The 14,584-nt window shown below is 38.3% G+C and overlaps 1 protein-coding gene and 1 long non-coding RNA gene across 2 annotated transcripts; both read left to right on the top strand.

Moving 5' to 3' along the window:
- The first annotated feature begins 1,179 nt into the window (after window positions 1–1,179).
- LOC139632233 (uncharacterized) lies at window positions 1,180–6,196 on the top strand. The gene is made up of 3 exons (XR_011693524.1): window positions 1,180–1,820; window positions 2,760–5,868; window positions 6,136–6,196. It is a non-coding gene; the product is annotated as an uncharacterized lncRNA (long non-coding RNA).
- A 318-nt stretch (window positions 6,197–6,514) lies between these two features.
- On the top strand, window positions 6,515–13,746 carry LOC139632394 (uncharacterized; the record flags this gene model as incomplete). The annotated part of the gene is made up of 5 exons (XM_071497315.1): window positions 6,515–6,595; window positions 6,837–7,004; window positions 9,452–9,617; window positions 9,919–9,998; window positions 10,525–13,746. Coding segments are annotated over 5 exons (789 nt in total), but the record flags the coding sequence as incomplete, so codon positions are not given.
- Between the last annotated feature and the right edge of the window lie 838 nt (window positions 13,747–14,584).

Here is a 14,584-nt window from a genome sequence, read left to right as displayed (position 1 = left end):
ATAACTGCAGTGTGTCATAGCTCATTAGTTGTGGTAACACCACAAGTCTCTCATCCCTTCACACTTCCCTCACACTCCCATTATCCTCGTCTCTTCATATTAATTGGTGTTTGAGGACAGAACATTTGTCACAACAGGAACATGAGGAGAGCAACAGCTTCAGAACATTATGTTTTATTTTACATATTTAATTTTTATCAATATTTGGGATGATTTTAGGAAATAACAAAACAAAAAAAAAGCAGTTTAGGACATACCAGAAACTATTCTGACCATACCTACAACATGCCAATCTGTGCTCTATTTTAAAATGATGGCTATATATTTTTTCCCTTGATAGTCTTGCTAAGCTGTTAATACCACACCCAGTCTCTGAAATACTTACTTACTTTAAATTCTTACTGAGAGCTGCACTTATCAAACATCCTTCAGTGGCTCTTCTGGGTCTCCCTGAATCCTCGTTCTGAAATGTAAGAGCTCTTGAAAAACCCACAGCGCTGAAACCCATCATCATTCTTTTGCCCTTTGACTTGATTGAATCTGGATGCTTTCCCCTGGGGATGCTGGGAAAATTAAACACAAATGACTCCAGTTCGGAAAGACTCTGTTTAGGGCTGTAGGGCCAGTGTCAGCTTGTCTGGCTATGTTGTTTTATCTTACGGTAGGAATGTCAACTTTATTCAATTGTCTTTGTCAAAAAGTATGTGTGGCAATGCTGTCATTTGATATTTTAGTTCAGTAAGGCAGTGATGAGGTGGTCAGGATGGGCTTTTGAACTCTTCAAAAAGACAAGAACATCTACCCTGGAGGCATTCAAGTAAGCACTGACTTAGTGATTTGCAGCTGAAAAAGCAGAGGCCTGAATAATTAGGATAAAACTGGGCATATTTTATATATCAGCCCAGTTTTTACCCATAATTCTAGATCTTTCCCCTTGTAAATCATAGGGTTGCACATCTCTCTGTGATAAACGACTGGATATGCATCTAGATACACAGGTTACGATTCAATTCAAAAATGATATCCTTTTATTACAGACCAATTCGATACGAATCGATTCCATACACTCTAAGAAAAATTGGTTCTTTGTAAGTGCTCTGAAGCACTTTGAGTTCTCTGGAGAACCCTTTTTTGCTGAAGAACCTTTTCTTACTGTTTAAGGTTCTTTGAGGAACTGAATTTTTAAAAAAGAGTTCAATGTAGTACTTTTAGTGCTTTGAAGAACCTTCTTATGTTCCAAGTATGACCTTATGGTTACTGACCATATGCCTAGCCTATAATGACTAAGTTGTTTCTGTGAGTAGAATGGATTGTTGTGGGGACATTTTTATTTTAAATGGTTATATTTTGAAACAACTTTTTAGATAGAGCAGTTATAAGGTAATGTTATTATAAATTATATAAAGTAATTAGTAACTTTCAGCTACTTGATTCCTTTTTAATGACCCAACACTGAATTTGAACAAATTATTACATATTAAACCTTGTACTTTTGTATTTTATTTCATTTAAATGTTTTCTACATCACCTACCAGTTAAAAAATAGACATATAATAATAACATAATTCTCCACCAGTAACTTTACTCATGAGACAGAACCTTTAACAGAACCTGAAAAATTGCCAACAGGCCAAAACAAATCAGATAAAATAAATCTTCAACAAGATACAGGATATATAAATAATAAATAGATCCCTCCCTCTTTCTCGGGCTGTCTCTCTCACTCAAGTTCAGGGTGACAGTATCGTCACAAACGCCGCCATTTTTGTTACGTCGCCGTTTTGCCTCTCTCCTCCCTGCGCTGAACATCTACAGTCACGGTAAGTTCAGTAAAATTAAGTAATAATAAGAAATTGTATTCCTGTTGTGAATTGCTTGCTTGAGTTAACCGTAATTAAACTGTGTACAGAAGCGCGGCACCGAATTCTTCTTTTAAAATGGTTGTGTTTCTCAAACATAGTTAGCCGTCTAACACTAAGCTGGCTAGCTAACTAGCCATTGTAGCTCATTAGCGTTAGCCGCGTCAGCCCCGTTAGCTAACATTATTCGATGTTGTTGGTAAATTAAACTCGTGGACTGGGTATTATGCTATTTTGGGGGTGTAATGAAAAACAGTGTTTGTACGGAGAGAATAAATGTGGGATAATTTGCCCCAACAGTTAGATAAGTAGCGCCACTGGCGCCATAGCTCCTTAATGTTAGCCGTGTTCGCGCCACCTACCTGTCTATCAAACTAGCGCTAGGATGACGCAAGGGGCACTAGGCTCACACTTAAACTTTTTGCCTTGGCTTCCTCATACATAGTTTTTTTTTTTGTTTGTTTTGGGTTTTTTTTCCCAGGATTACTTTTTGGCATATAGATACTATTATGCACTTGCACAGTATTTGGTGAATTACTTGCTAAATCATGATATGATATAGAAGACAAGCAAAGGATGTAAAAAAGTGCAAGATTGTATGATATTAATTTAATGTAAATGCTTAATTGCAGTGATCATTTGTCTGTACTTGTGAATTCGCACTGTTTCTGCTTAGAGGTAATAAAAAATGCATAAATCAGTGGCTTGTTAAAGAGTGATGCCACCATCTTGACCATTCCAGCTGCCCTCATATGTGTCTGACTTCCCCTTTTCACCTCGTTTAATGCTCTTTAGAGGGTAGATAACACAATGGACACTTTACAATTCTGTAATGTTACAGAACAGCTTCAACATTGTTTAGCTGTGCACTAATGGTCTCTGTGTCTTTGTCTCCTCTAGGAATGACAAATTTGTTTTCAGTTGACCAAGTCTGCTCGTGGTTGAAGGTCAATGGATTTGAAGACTTCATACCATCATTCGTCGGTGAGCTGGGCATATGAATGACGGAGGTTTTCCAGTGCCAGAGATGTCCTGTTAAGACCCCAACTCACAAAAAGTGGCTGAAACATCTACAGCTTTACCATGAAAATGAAAGTGATTTTTCAGTAATCTGTGGACTTGATGGTTGTCCTCGAGAGTATTCCAGAGTCAAGTCTTTAAAAAATCACATTCGCCGACATCATCATAATGATGTAAACTGTGATTCATCTTTTGAACAGAAGTTGAGTTCATTAACTGAGGATTCAAACCCAGACTCTACTGTTGAGGGTTCAACTTCAACAGTGTGTGATATTGTTAACCAGCTCATCGACTCTATTCAAAAACAGTTAGCATTATTCTGTCTTAAGTTGCAAGAAAAGCATATTGTTCAGAGAGCAGTACAGTCAGCTGTGATCAATGAGTTGGAGTTACTATTTAGTCATTTTCATCAAACCTATCAGGCTCTTGTTACCACTTGTTTAAACAATGTAAACATAGATATTAATAATCCACACCTAGCTTTGCTCAGAGAGACATTTTTGGTTGAACACTGCTTCAGTGCAGTCAGTAGTGTGTACAAGCTTGACAAGTATTGTCTTGAAAGACTGTCATTAATTGAGCCCATAGAGCATACACTTGGGGGTGATTCTGACAGAACACACACTTTCCAATATATTCCATTACTTGAAGTGCTAAACCTAGTTCTGAGGGACAGAACATATCAGGAACAAATTTTTGATTGTTCTCAAAAAGAGTCGGATGCTTTAACCAACTTCAGTGATGGCACTGCTTTTCAAGAATCTCCATTCTTTAATTGTGGGCAGCCATGTTTAACTCTTCAGTTATACAATGATGAATTTGAGATAGTGAACCCTTTGGGATCTAAGAGAACCTTGCATAAAGTGTCAGCTTTTTATTTTTCTTTGGGAAATCTAAAACCCAAATTTAGATCAGCTTTGAAAAACATACACCTTCTAATTCTTGTGAGACATAGTCTTTTAAAGCAGTATGGTGTAGCAAAAGTTTTAGAACCACTTTTAAGTGATGTTTTAAAATTACAATCTGAAGGTGTGAGAGTCTGTTACAAGGATCAAGAATATTTTGTCAAAGGGACCATTGCAACTGTATGTGCAGATAATTTGTCAGCTCATGCCCTAGCAGGATTTTCTTGCAGTTTCAACAGTGGTAGAGTGTGCAGATATTGCTTATGTCATTACAAGGACATTGCTGCAAAGACAAGAGAGGAGGACTGTGTTCTGCATACACCTGAAGTTCACGAATATCATTTGAAATGTGTCGCAAATGATTCTAGTGCCACTACAGTGTATGGTGTAAATGGACCATGTGCTTTAAGTGTACTGCCTCATTTTGAAGTCAGCAAGTCATTTCCTCCTGATGTTATGCATGATGTTTTAGAGGGGGTTATACCACTCACACTTAGGCTGGTGATCAAGGCACTGCATAAGGACAAACTTTTGACTGTTACTGAACTCAATAATCGCCTGAAGGATTTTAGCTTTGGACATAACGATATTAGGAACAAGCCACCACCTATTCCAGAAAAACTTTCTGCCAATGGCCATTTAATTGGCAAAGCTGTTGAGAAGTGGACATTGTTTCGCTTGATATCTTTTGTAATTGGAGATAAGGTTCCTACTACTAATAAGGACTGGCAGTTGTATCTGCTCCTGCGTGAGATAACTGAAATACTCCTAGCTCCAACAATTGGTAAAAGCTGGGTTAGCTATTTAGATTGTCTAATTGCACAATTCATTGCTAATTTTAAAGACCTGTATCCTGATGCTCTTACTCCAAAGGTGCATTATCTGTTGCACTATCCTCGTCTCATACTGGAATTTGGACCTCCACGGTCCAATTGGTGTATGAGGTATGAATCAAAACATTTGTACTTCAAAAAAGTGGCCCAGGTTATGAATAATTTCAAAAATGTGTGTTACTCGCTGGCCAAAAGAAATCAACTCAGACAGTGCTGGGAGTGGAACACTTCAACTCAATTTGTAACAGACACTGTACCTCATGAAACAACAAAAATCAGACCAGAAGAATTGCCAGAAACTGTATTGACCTACCTCAGGAATCTGCAAACAGTGCTAACGGAGGAGGATGAACTCTGGATGACAAAAGCAGTGACAGTGGACACTGTAAGATATTGCATTGGGGACTTTTTCATCATTGACGTTTTGGAGGGGGAACAAGTACCATTGTTTATGCAAGTCTTTAAGATACTGCATTTTCGGTCAAGCTGGTTTCTAATGGCAAGAATTTTTGCAACTGTGGCATTTTCCAACCATCTACATGCTTTTCATGTGAAAGAAACTGATCATACAGTCATACTGAAGCCTGGAGATGAAATGGACTTCCACCCCCTTGACTGTTACCGCTGTTCAGGCAATGATTATATTGCCCTTTTACATCGTCCATTCAAATCACAAGTTTGAAGGTAAACTAACAGACTGGAGCATCGCACACTTGATTTCTACATTTGTGAGTGAAGTAACGATCTTGGTTTGTGTGTGGATCTGCCTCAGGATGCTTTAGTTAGGGATAAGTTTTATTTATTTTAGGATTTTAATAGAGAAATGTTGTTCTTAACAGCTCATGGAACAACCTCCACAGATTCCAATTACTCAAGTTGTATACGTTTTTCATGTCTACCACAGTTGAATTATTTTTGGTTAAAACTTGGCTAAATGTTCTTTTACTCCAAATAACAGTTTTAATAGTATGGAGAATAACACCAGTGTTGACCCTGTAACTGTGCCTCCATTAAGAAGTAGTACTGCAACAAGCCTATGGTTCATCTTAAGACTTATCTTCTGGCTGTCTTTCTTTTTCTGTCTGTCTTGCCCTTGTGTTCTGTCCCGTTTTTTGTCTATTGTCTATTTTTACTAGAGAATGAAATAGATGGCACAACACTTCTGGGATTATCAGAGCATATGTGTGAGCGGATATTTCCCAAAATTAAGGACCAGGTGCGCTTCATGAAAATCCTCAGCACCCTGAAAGAGTAAGCTAAAATTCATGTATTGACATTTGATTTTCCAAGTATGTGTCCAATATCTGGTGTAAGCAGTGAACATATAAACATTTTTATTAAAAACACTTACCTGTACTATTGTCCTGTGTTAAAGACACATTGAAAAGTATTACACTATCTCAAGGTGGCATTATGTAATTCAAGTAAGCTGACTTAATTTGGTAGTTAACTATTTTACTGGCAGGTAATATAACCTTTTTAATTTAATTTTTTTTTTGTATTTACTTATGTCAACAGAACAGAAATGAATGAAGCGCTGCCACATGAAGAACCAGATGTGCCAGGAAAACCCACCATAATCCTGTGGTGCCTATTTAGGTCTTTTTAAAACCAAAAGGTCATATTTTTAACATATATACTGTATTGTTTTGTTTGGGAGTTAATCAGGACTGACATAAACATAAAACTTGTGTGGCCACTAACTTAACTTACATCCTACCTACCGCCTGACTATCACAAAGTGCACACAATCCCACTACTTGAAGTACACTGGTCAGAGAAGTCAGAGGTGCACACAGTTGTGTGGTGTAATACTGACTTAAATAGCATGATGACTGAACACCCCTGAGAATGGATTTGAATTTTTTTTTTTTTAAACACTGCTTGCAGGTATCCAACACATACCCAGTATGTGGACTTGATGCGAACGCTTCTCATGCAGTACCCATTTTTGCGTGAGAAATGTGGATCAGGATATGTAAGTTTTCTCTAATACTATGCCTCATACAATGTGTAAGAAGTGCTGCTTTTGTTGTTTCCACCTTGTCCCTAATGCCAGTCTTTTGAGCATCAGAATGTCAAGACCATACTTTCAAACCATAAAAAAATTGAATTATTCTAGTGTGGGTCAACTTAAAAATTGTCAGATTTTGGCATCAACTTTGACTTCTTAACAATTAATGTTAGTTTTGTGATCAACTGTTGCTATATTTGGTCAGGATGCCCTGTTGGAGTCGCTGCACAACAAATTTAAAAAAGAGAGAATTCCCCTGATCAGCAACAGTGAAGTTGCAAAAATGAGGAAGAGATTCTCCTTACCAAATGGTGGAAGGAAGCTAAGAGCAGAGTCAGAGGGCAGTGAGTCTTCAGTGAAGAAACTCAGGGCTGTAAGTCATTAGTTCAGATTATCTAAGAGGTTTTGATCATATCCTGTTTAAAAGAGCCAAAATGCTTAAATGCCTAAATGGAATTAGGGAATATTCAAATAAACTTAAAACTGAATAGTACTTCTTTGAAATTGCTTTAATTTTTTTTCTTGCCTATGATTTAGGACTTGGAGATGCATGATGGAGAAGATGAGCACAGCATTCAACACCATAAAGAAGCAATGAAAATAGAAGCTCTAAAACAGGGGCCCAACTACAACCTCATAATTAATGGAATGGTTAAGACACAATAATACAGGGCTAACTTTATTCAGGAGCATTCAACAGTGGCAGTCCTTGAGGAGTTTCCATGTCTTCGCCATCCAATCTTGGTGAGGTCAAAGCACTTGCCTTGTATTACAAACTAAATTGTGGACCATGCCCATCCTCATGGACATTGGCGGATCTACCGGGGTGGCATAGGGTGGCAAATGCCAACCTAAAAGAAAGCCTTGCCACCCCAGCTTCCACCCCAGTTGGCAGCAACGAATTAAAAGAAATGTTATGGCCGATTACGAGCGCGAATCTTCAATGTCCGACTGCAGTGAATGCAGCACGAGATAACGCCAGAGCGGCGTTGTTTTGAAAACTGAGTGGCGCGAAGCGAAGGAGCCAGGAGTCGCGAGGAAAGGAGACACGGGAGGAAAGAGGTAAAAACGGATTAACGGATATAACGGACTGTCATCCACTCCACCTTGGGACAGCATGTAGTTCCAGATAGCAAACACACTTTTTGTGTCTCTGTGTACTATCCAGTTCTGGATAACATGATTGGAGAAATAGGAAGAAGATTTTCTAACACAAACTGTAACATTATGCAGGGTGTCCAGGCACTAAATCCGTCAAGTCCAACTTTTTTGAGAGAGGAGGCTGTTCTATTATTGGCTGAAGCTTATGATTAAAATATTGAGGATCTCAAACACGAGTTACATCAGACGAGGAGAGTACTAGACAGAAAAAAGGGGGGAAAGGAGAGTCCTACCACTCTAATGGAGTTCACTCAGTTTTTGGAACCATACCAGGATGTTTTTTATGAGCTGTTCAGGTTGTGTAAAATAGCGGTTGTCTTAGCTGTGAGCAGTGCATCCTGTGAACGAAGTTTTTCATCTCTCAGGCTCATAAAGACATATTTGCGGTCTACTATGACAGAAAAGAGACTATCAAGTTTGGCTGTACTCAGCATTGAATCAAAACGCACAAAAGCAGTAGATGTAGATAAATTTGTAAAGCGTTTTGCTGAGCAACATGGAAATCGCCGCATTCAGCTGTTATAGGCATAGACAACTTCATGTTATGCTCACTGGTGAGCCTTTACAAAGCTGTTAAAATGATCTTCAACAGAATCTGCACTTTAAATTTTTTCTTTAATAAAACCTAAAGTGTGAGAAAAAAAAGTTTAAAATGTGACACTGATGTAAATGGTGTAAATACTGCTGAACATGAAGCAGTGTTGTTGTTATTGTTGTTTTTTAATGCCTCTTCTTTTGTATATACAGTATGAAACGGGCTGTATGAACCTACTCACAAAATGTTTTTGTATTTTTTCAGACTGGGGGCAAAATGGATTTGGATGGATGGATCTGAGCCCTTTGTGTAATTTGTTGATACAGCAGCTCATATTTACATGCATGAAATGTCCCTTAACTGCTGTGAATATTGTATATACTGTACCATATTTCTCGTTACTTTATCAGTAAACACCTCATCTATCAAAAAATTGTTAAAGCTACTGAGGGACAGATGGGGAGAATGGCTGTTCTGAGTAAACAATAAAAGCGATGTGCAGTACCTCGTTTGAGTGCCGTGAACCATTTATTTCCACAGTGTATTTCTGCTCACCTTAGTACAGCTCAGTCCTCATGGGTAAGTTTTTCTTTGGATAGTTTCTTCTTGTACAAATGCTGCATGCAATGCTGCTTCCCCACTCACACATCTGCCACTCATCACCTGTGTCTTACTTTAATGCCTTTCCTGTGATAATGCCCCATTTACAGTAGTATTACCATACTTTTATTTATTAAATTCAGTATATATACGTCTGCCATATGTTGCCAGCCCTCAAAAATTCTTGCCCCCCTCTTGCCACCCCATAAATATTTTTCTAGATCCGCCCCTGCTCATGGAGCACAAGTTTTGAAAGCCTTTGAAGCAGTTTGAATGTAATGTAGGCCCATTTGACATTTGTGTAAACTGTGGTTTAGAACTCCTTTTCTCAATTTCTCAGAGTCAGTACTGTCAAAAAAAGACCTAGTAAAAGTGAAACATCTTGATAGACTTATTTGCTATTGCAGAAAATCTGATCTGGCAACAGAATGCAACTACAGATAATTTGTATGAGATATAAGCAGTTCTATTGAAAATGTTTATTAAATTCTGTTTACCATTTCCTTGTCATACTTGTGTCTTAGATTTTAGAGGAAATGAAGCTTGTAACCAAAGTAGATGTGGACAAACAAGGGGTTGTTAACCTCACCAAGATGTCAAAAAACATCCTTGACAAGGCTCCTAAAAGTGATCTCAAGGATAAGAGTGTGGCTGCGCTCGATGCCTCCAAGACAGAGGAGGAAAGAAGAGGTATGTTGTGCTCTTGCTCTTAATCCCCAACCTACATGATTGCTAAAACAACTGCCAAGCAGCACTATAGATTTTAACCCCTTTCAAAACCGTTCTTTTGACTCAAGAGAAGTCAACAGATAGGTCTTTATCTACATGGAAAGGATTTTACATTCTTAACATTCTTGCAGTTTCCTTATCTACTGTAAAGATGATAAAAAACAATTTAATGTAAAATTATGCCTTCTAGTTTACCATGCTCATTTGCATGTGTTATTTGAGACCCTCATCCTTTTCTTTACAATTCCTCTGCATTTTTAAGGCCAGATTGTCAATGCTGCAGTACTCCTTCTACCTTCAATCTTCAAAGAGGACCCACAGCAGCTGTTTGTTATTGACAAGGTATTCTGTCCCACATTCTGTAATTATTTTGGATTTTATGTTGCCTTTTAGAATTAGTGAGACATAGAATTTTTGTTGTGCTTTGAGGCTCCAAATTTATGTCACAAGAATGACTACTTTACCAGGAGTGATCTCCAAAATCAAGTGAATCCGGCCCAGCAAATTGACCTATAACCCAAAACTGAAATTTTTAAGGATGTACAGCAAAACTGGTTTGTTTGTGAATTAATTTTTGTTTTCTCAGATATGTACTGTATATGTATAGAATGTTGTGACAATATAATTGTATAAATTCTGCAGAACAAAGTGATATCAAACATTTGGCTACATAGCAATTCCAGCTGTATCTATTCTAGATAAATAAAAGAGTGAAATTGCAAAAAATAGGTTTGGACCCATTAAATTAATGCTATTTTATACTAGATACCATTATTTTTTTTAATGTTAAATGTCTAAATGGGAAAAAATTCTACTTCATTTTAACCTGTCTCTGACAAAGCAGTGTAAAACCTTTTTTTAAAATTACATTTCACAGAATCCAGTGTATGCCACACCAACAATTGTCCTGAGAGACGTCAGGAACGAATGCCCACTGCAGAGCAGTGCCATCACTGTGAAAATGGATGATACAGAGATGATCCTTGATGGTGGCAGTGTGGACATCTCCCCTGCCCTGGCCGTTGCCTTTTCCCTCTACCACGTGATCCAAGTGGAGTATCCCAGAAACTTGAGAAAGACTGTGTCCTTTCTGGAAGCCTTTGTTTTCAAAATCAAGGATCATGCTCCCATTGCAGTGCAAAGGTTTTATAACTCACTGTAAGAGCAGGTCTTATTTTAATGTTTTTATTTCTGGTTTATTTTGTGATTCTGTATGGTTTTGGCAGTTACTCTGTGGTTTGCCAGATGTTTGATTGTATAGTTAATTCTGCATGGTTCAACCTGGCACTAAAGGGATGAATTTTATTGTTGCTGTTTAAGAAAAATATGAAATATAAAATTAATATATGAGTAATTGTATGAATATAAAATATGTTGTCAAAATATATTTTATTGAAATATTGAAATATAAAATTCATGTATTGCAAAGAACTGCATATGTGTCTTTTTTCTCTAGCAGCACAGCAAGCTATTGTAGGCTACACTTGAATTGGTTCTTTAGAGAACCCCTCGATAAAAGGTTCTTTGTGGAACCTTAAAAGGTTCTCCTTTTAAGGTTCCACAAGGAACCTAATAAAGTTCTTTAAAGAACTTGATAATAAAGGGTTCTTTGAAGAACCAATAGGTAATAGGTTCCTCGTGGAACCTAAGAAGGTTCCCCTATGGCATCACTGTGAAGAACCACTTTTGGTTCTAACTTGAACCTTTATTTTTAAGGGTGTACAGTGTAAGAACGATACGATTTGATTTGATGGTTAATATTTGTTGTAGATATTTTATATAATAAAGAAGCCAAGTCTATGAAAGTGACAGTACAATAGTTTCTTTTTAAATATGTAAAAGACTGGCACTGGCAACAAAAACAACAAAATCACATGTCAATGTATTTATTTTTAGACATGGACCAAAAAAAAGTCTTCCTGAATCATTGGATGGGAACTCCAGAGGTAAAAGTAGCACAGAATAGTAACAACAAACTTTGTTCGAGCTTCCCTTCCTTCTCAGCTTCTTAAAACATCGACATGTTGTCTGGACACAATGCCTTCTGACTTTTTTAAAACTATTGTAAGCTCTGTCCAAACAGATCTGCAACAAATAATAAATTGCTCACTTCAATCAGGCACATTTCCTAAAGCCCTAAAAGTAGCTGCCATCAAGCCACTCTTAAAAAAGAGAACATTGGATAATACCATTTTAACCAACTACAGACCCATCTCAAATCTTCCCTTTACAGCCAAGATCGTTGAGAAAGTGGTTTTTAATCAGCTCAGCAACTTCTTGAACTCCAGTGGACTCTTTAACAAATTTCAATCAGGCTTCCGACCTCCCCACAGTACAGAAGCAGGTCTCATTAGAGTGTTAAATGACATAAGGTTGAACACTGACTCAGGCAAGGTGTCAGTTCTGGTCCTGTTGGATCTCAGTGCTGCGTTTGACACTGTGGATCACAGTATACTGTTGGACAGGTTGGAAACCTGGGCAGGACTCAGCGGGACAGTCCTAAAATGGTTCAGGTCCTACTTGGAGGAGCAGAGTTATTTTGTGACCATCGGTAGTTATCAATCTAATCGAGTGGCTATGACATGTGGAGTTCCTCAGGGGTCAGTCCTTGGACCCCTTCTGTTCAACCTGCTGCCTTTGGGTCAAATTCTGCAGAATTCTAATGTCAACTATCATAGTTATGCAGATGACACACAAATATATCTCGCACTGTCTCCAGATGACTGCAGTCCAATAGAATCATTGTGTCACTGTTTAGAGCAAGTCATAAATTGGATGAACCAAAATTCCCTTCAGTTAAATCAAGAAAAAACTGAGGTCATTGTTTTTGGCAATAAAGAGAAGAGGGTTGCTGTCAGTAAACACCTTGAGTCACTGTCTATAGAAACTAAAGACCAAGTCCGAAACCTTGGCGTGCTGATAGACTCAGATCTGACCTTCAACAGCCATATCAAATCAGTCACCAAATCAGCCTTTTATCAACTTAAGAACATATCCAGAATTAAGGGTTTCATGTCCCAAACTGATCAGGAGAAGCTGATTCATGCTTTTATCTCCAGTAGACTTGATTACTGTAACAGTCTTCTGACTGGACTCCCCCAAAAAAGTATCAAACAGCTGCAGCTCATTCAGAACGCTGCAGCTCGAGTTTTAACCAGAACAAAGAGATCAGATCATATCACCCCAGTTCTTAAGACCTTACATTGGCTCCCAGCCAACTACAGAATAGATTTTAAAGTTCTGCTACTGGTCTACAAATCACTGAATGGGTTAGGTCCAGAATACATGAATGACATGTTAGTAGAGTATAAACCCAGTAGAGCTCTGAGATCTACTGACTCAGGTCAGATAGTGGAGCACAGAGTTCAGACCAGACATGGTGCAGCAGCATTTAGTTGTTATGCTGCACACAACTGGAACAAACTACCAGCAGAACTGAGATCAGCCCCAACTGTAAGCACTTTTAAATCCAGGTTAAAAACATTTCTCTTTTCATGTGCTTATAGCTGAGCTCTTTTTAAGAACTTAAAACTCTATTTTCTTCTATTTTACTTTTTTGCCCCTGCTGTTTTCTTTTGTTTTTATGCTGTTTTATGCTGATCCTTTTTTATGTAAAGCACATTGAGTTGCCTTGGTATGAAATGCGCTATATAAATAAAGATGCCTTGCCTTGCCTTGCCTTCTTATAAAACCCAAAAACGGTCCACACCTTGGATTTTTGTTTCCCCGATGCGTTGAAAATCTTTCTCGGTGCATTATCACCTTCAGTCAGGCTGATGCTTTCGTTCTCCACCTCCTCCATTTTCCATGTCGCCCCTTGTTTATCACTCATGATAATACTAGCTAGGCAGCTATGGCGTTTCACGGGCAGCCTCAGCTCTCGCGTTGTTTTAGAGACCTAGCGCGTGTGTAATGCTGCCAACCGATTCAAAGTCTCGCGATACCCGATCCATGACTCTATAACCGATTCATCTAGGAATTCATTGATAATTCGTAACGATTGAGGAGGCTGCTACCGATGCAGCCGTATCTCTCACTTGTTGAACCGAATATCCGGTCACATCGGTTTATCGTTCACAACCCTAGTAAATCACCACATCAATGCATACCACCAAGGGTGTGGTTTCCACTGAGATGGGGGAAAAGATTCAACACTCATCTGAGTCACCTTCCTTTATCACTGTGCAGTCAGAGAATAAGCTTAACAAGCACAGAGATGCTGCGGTAAGAGCCTTGGGGACATTTTCACACTGGATTTGGCCTCTCAGGCTGTTCACAGACTGCCCTGTTCTCATTGGGTAACACTGTTAGGGCTGTATGAAACCTGCAAACAGTCATATTCTCCTAACAAGACGCTAGAATTGAACATCAGAGACAAAACAGTTAAGCACAGAACTCTTAGCAGAGTAAATTCTTCAAAGTAAACATACAAATACAACATTATTAGAAAGTACTAGTAATTTATAAAGACATATCAAGATAACAATAAATGTTTAACAAGCACAAATGCATTAATCATACACTCAACCACACTATAAAATATATGCTCTTGATTCCATCATCATACCTGTTACACTGGAGGTGCAATGCTTCAGTATTAAAGTGTAATTACCAGTCAGTCATTACATTGCAGATGCAACTAGTTGTTCGTATCCACAAAAAATGTTCTAAATAAAACTGAAAGGTTCAGACAAAATCACCTCAAAGACTGTGCTTTGATTTCAGCTATATTAAGTAATAAAATTGTCCCTCAGGGGTGTCTTATGTTCAGTTAGTCCTCTACCTCCTTTAGTAACAATGACAATAGCTGATTTGCTGTAATGGAGGTGAGGCTCAGTGTATTGGAAGCACTCCTCCGCTTCCCTGCAGGTCCTGAGCAGCCAGGAAAGCAGAGCAGCTCGGTAGACTGCCTGTAACAAGAGGTGTAG

Source organism: Trachinotus anak, unplaced genomic scaffold (genome assembly GCF_046630095.1).
Source record: "Trachinotus anak isolate AG129_WGS33_773 ecotype Australia unplaced genomic scaffold, CSIRO_AGI_Tana_v1 ptg000014l, whole genome shotgun sequence".
NCBI lineage: Eukaryota > Metazoa > Chordata > Actinopteri > Carangiformes > Carangidae > Trachinotus > Trachinotus anak.
This window is presented reverse-complemented; position numbering and strand designations above follow the sequence as displayed.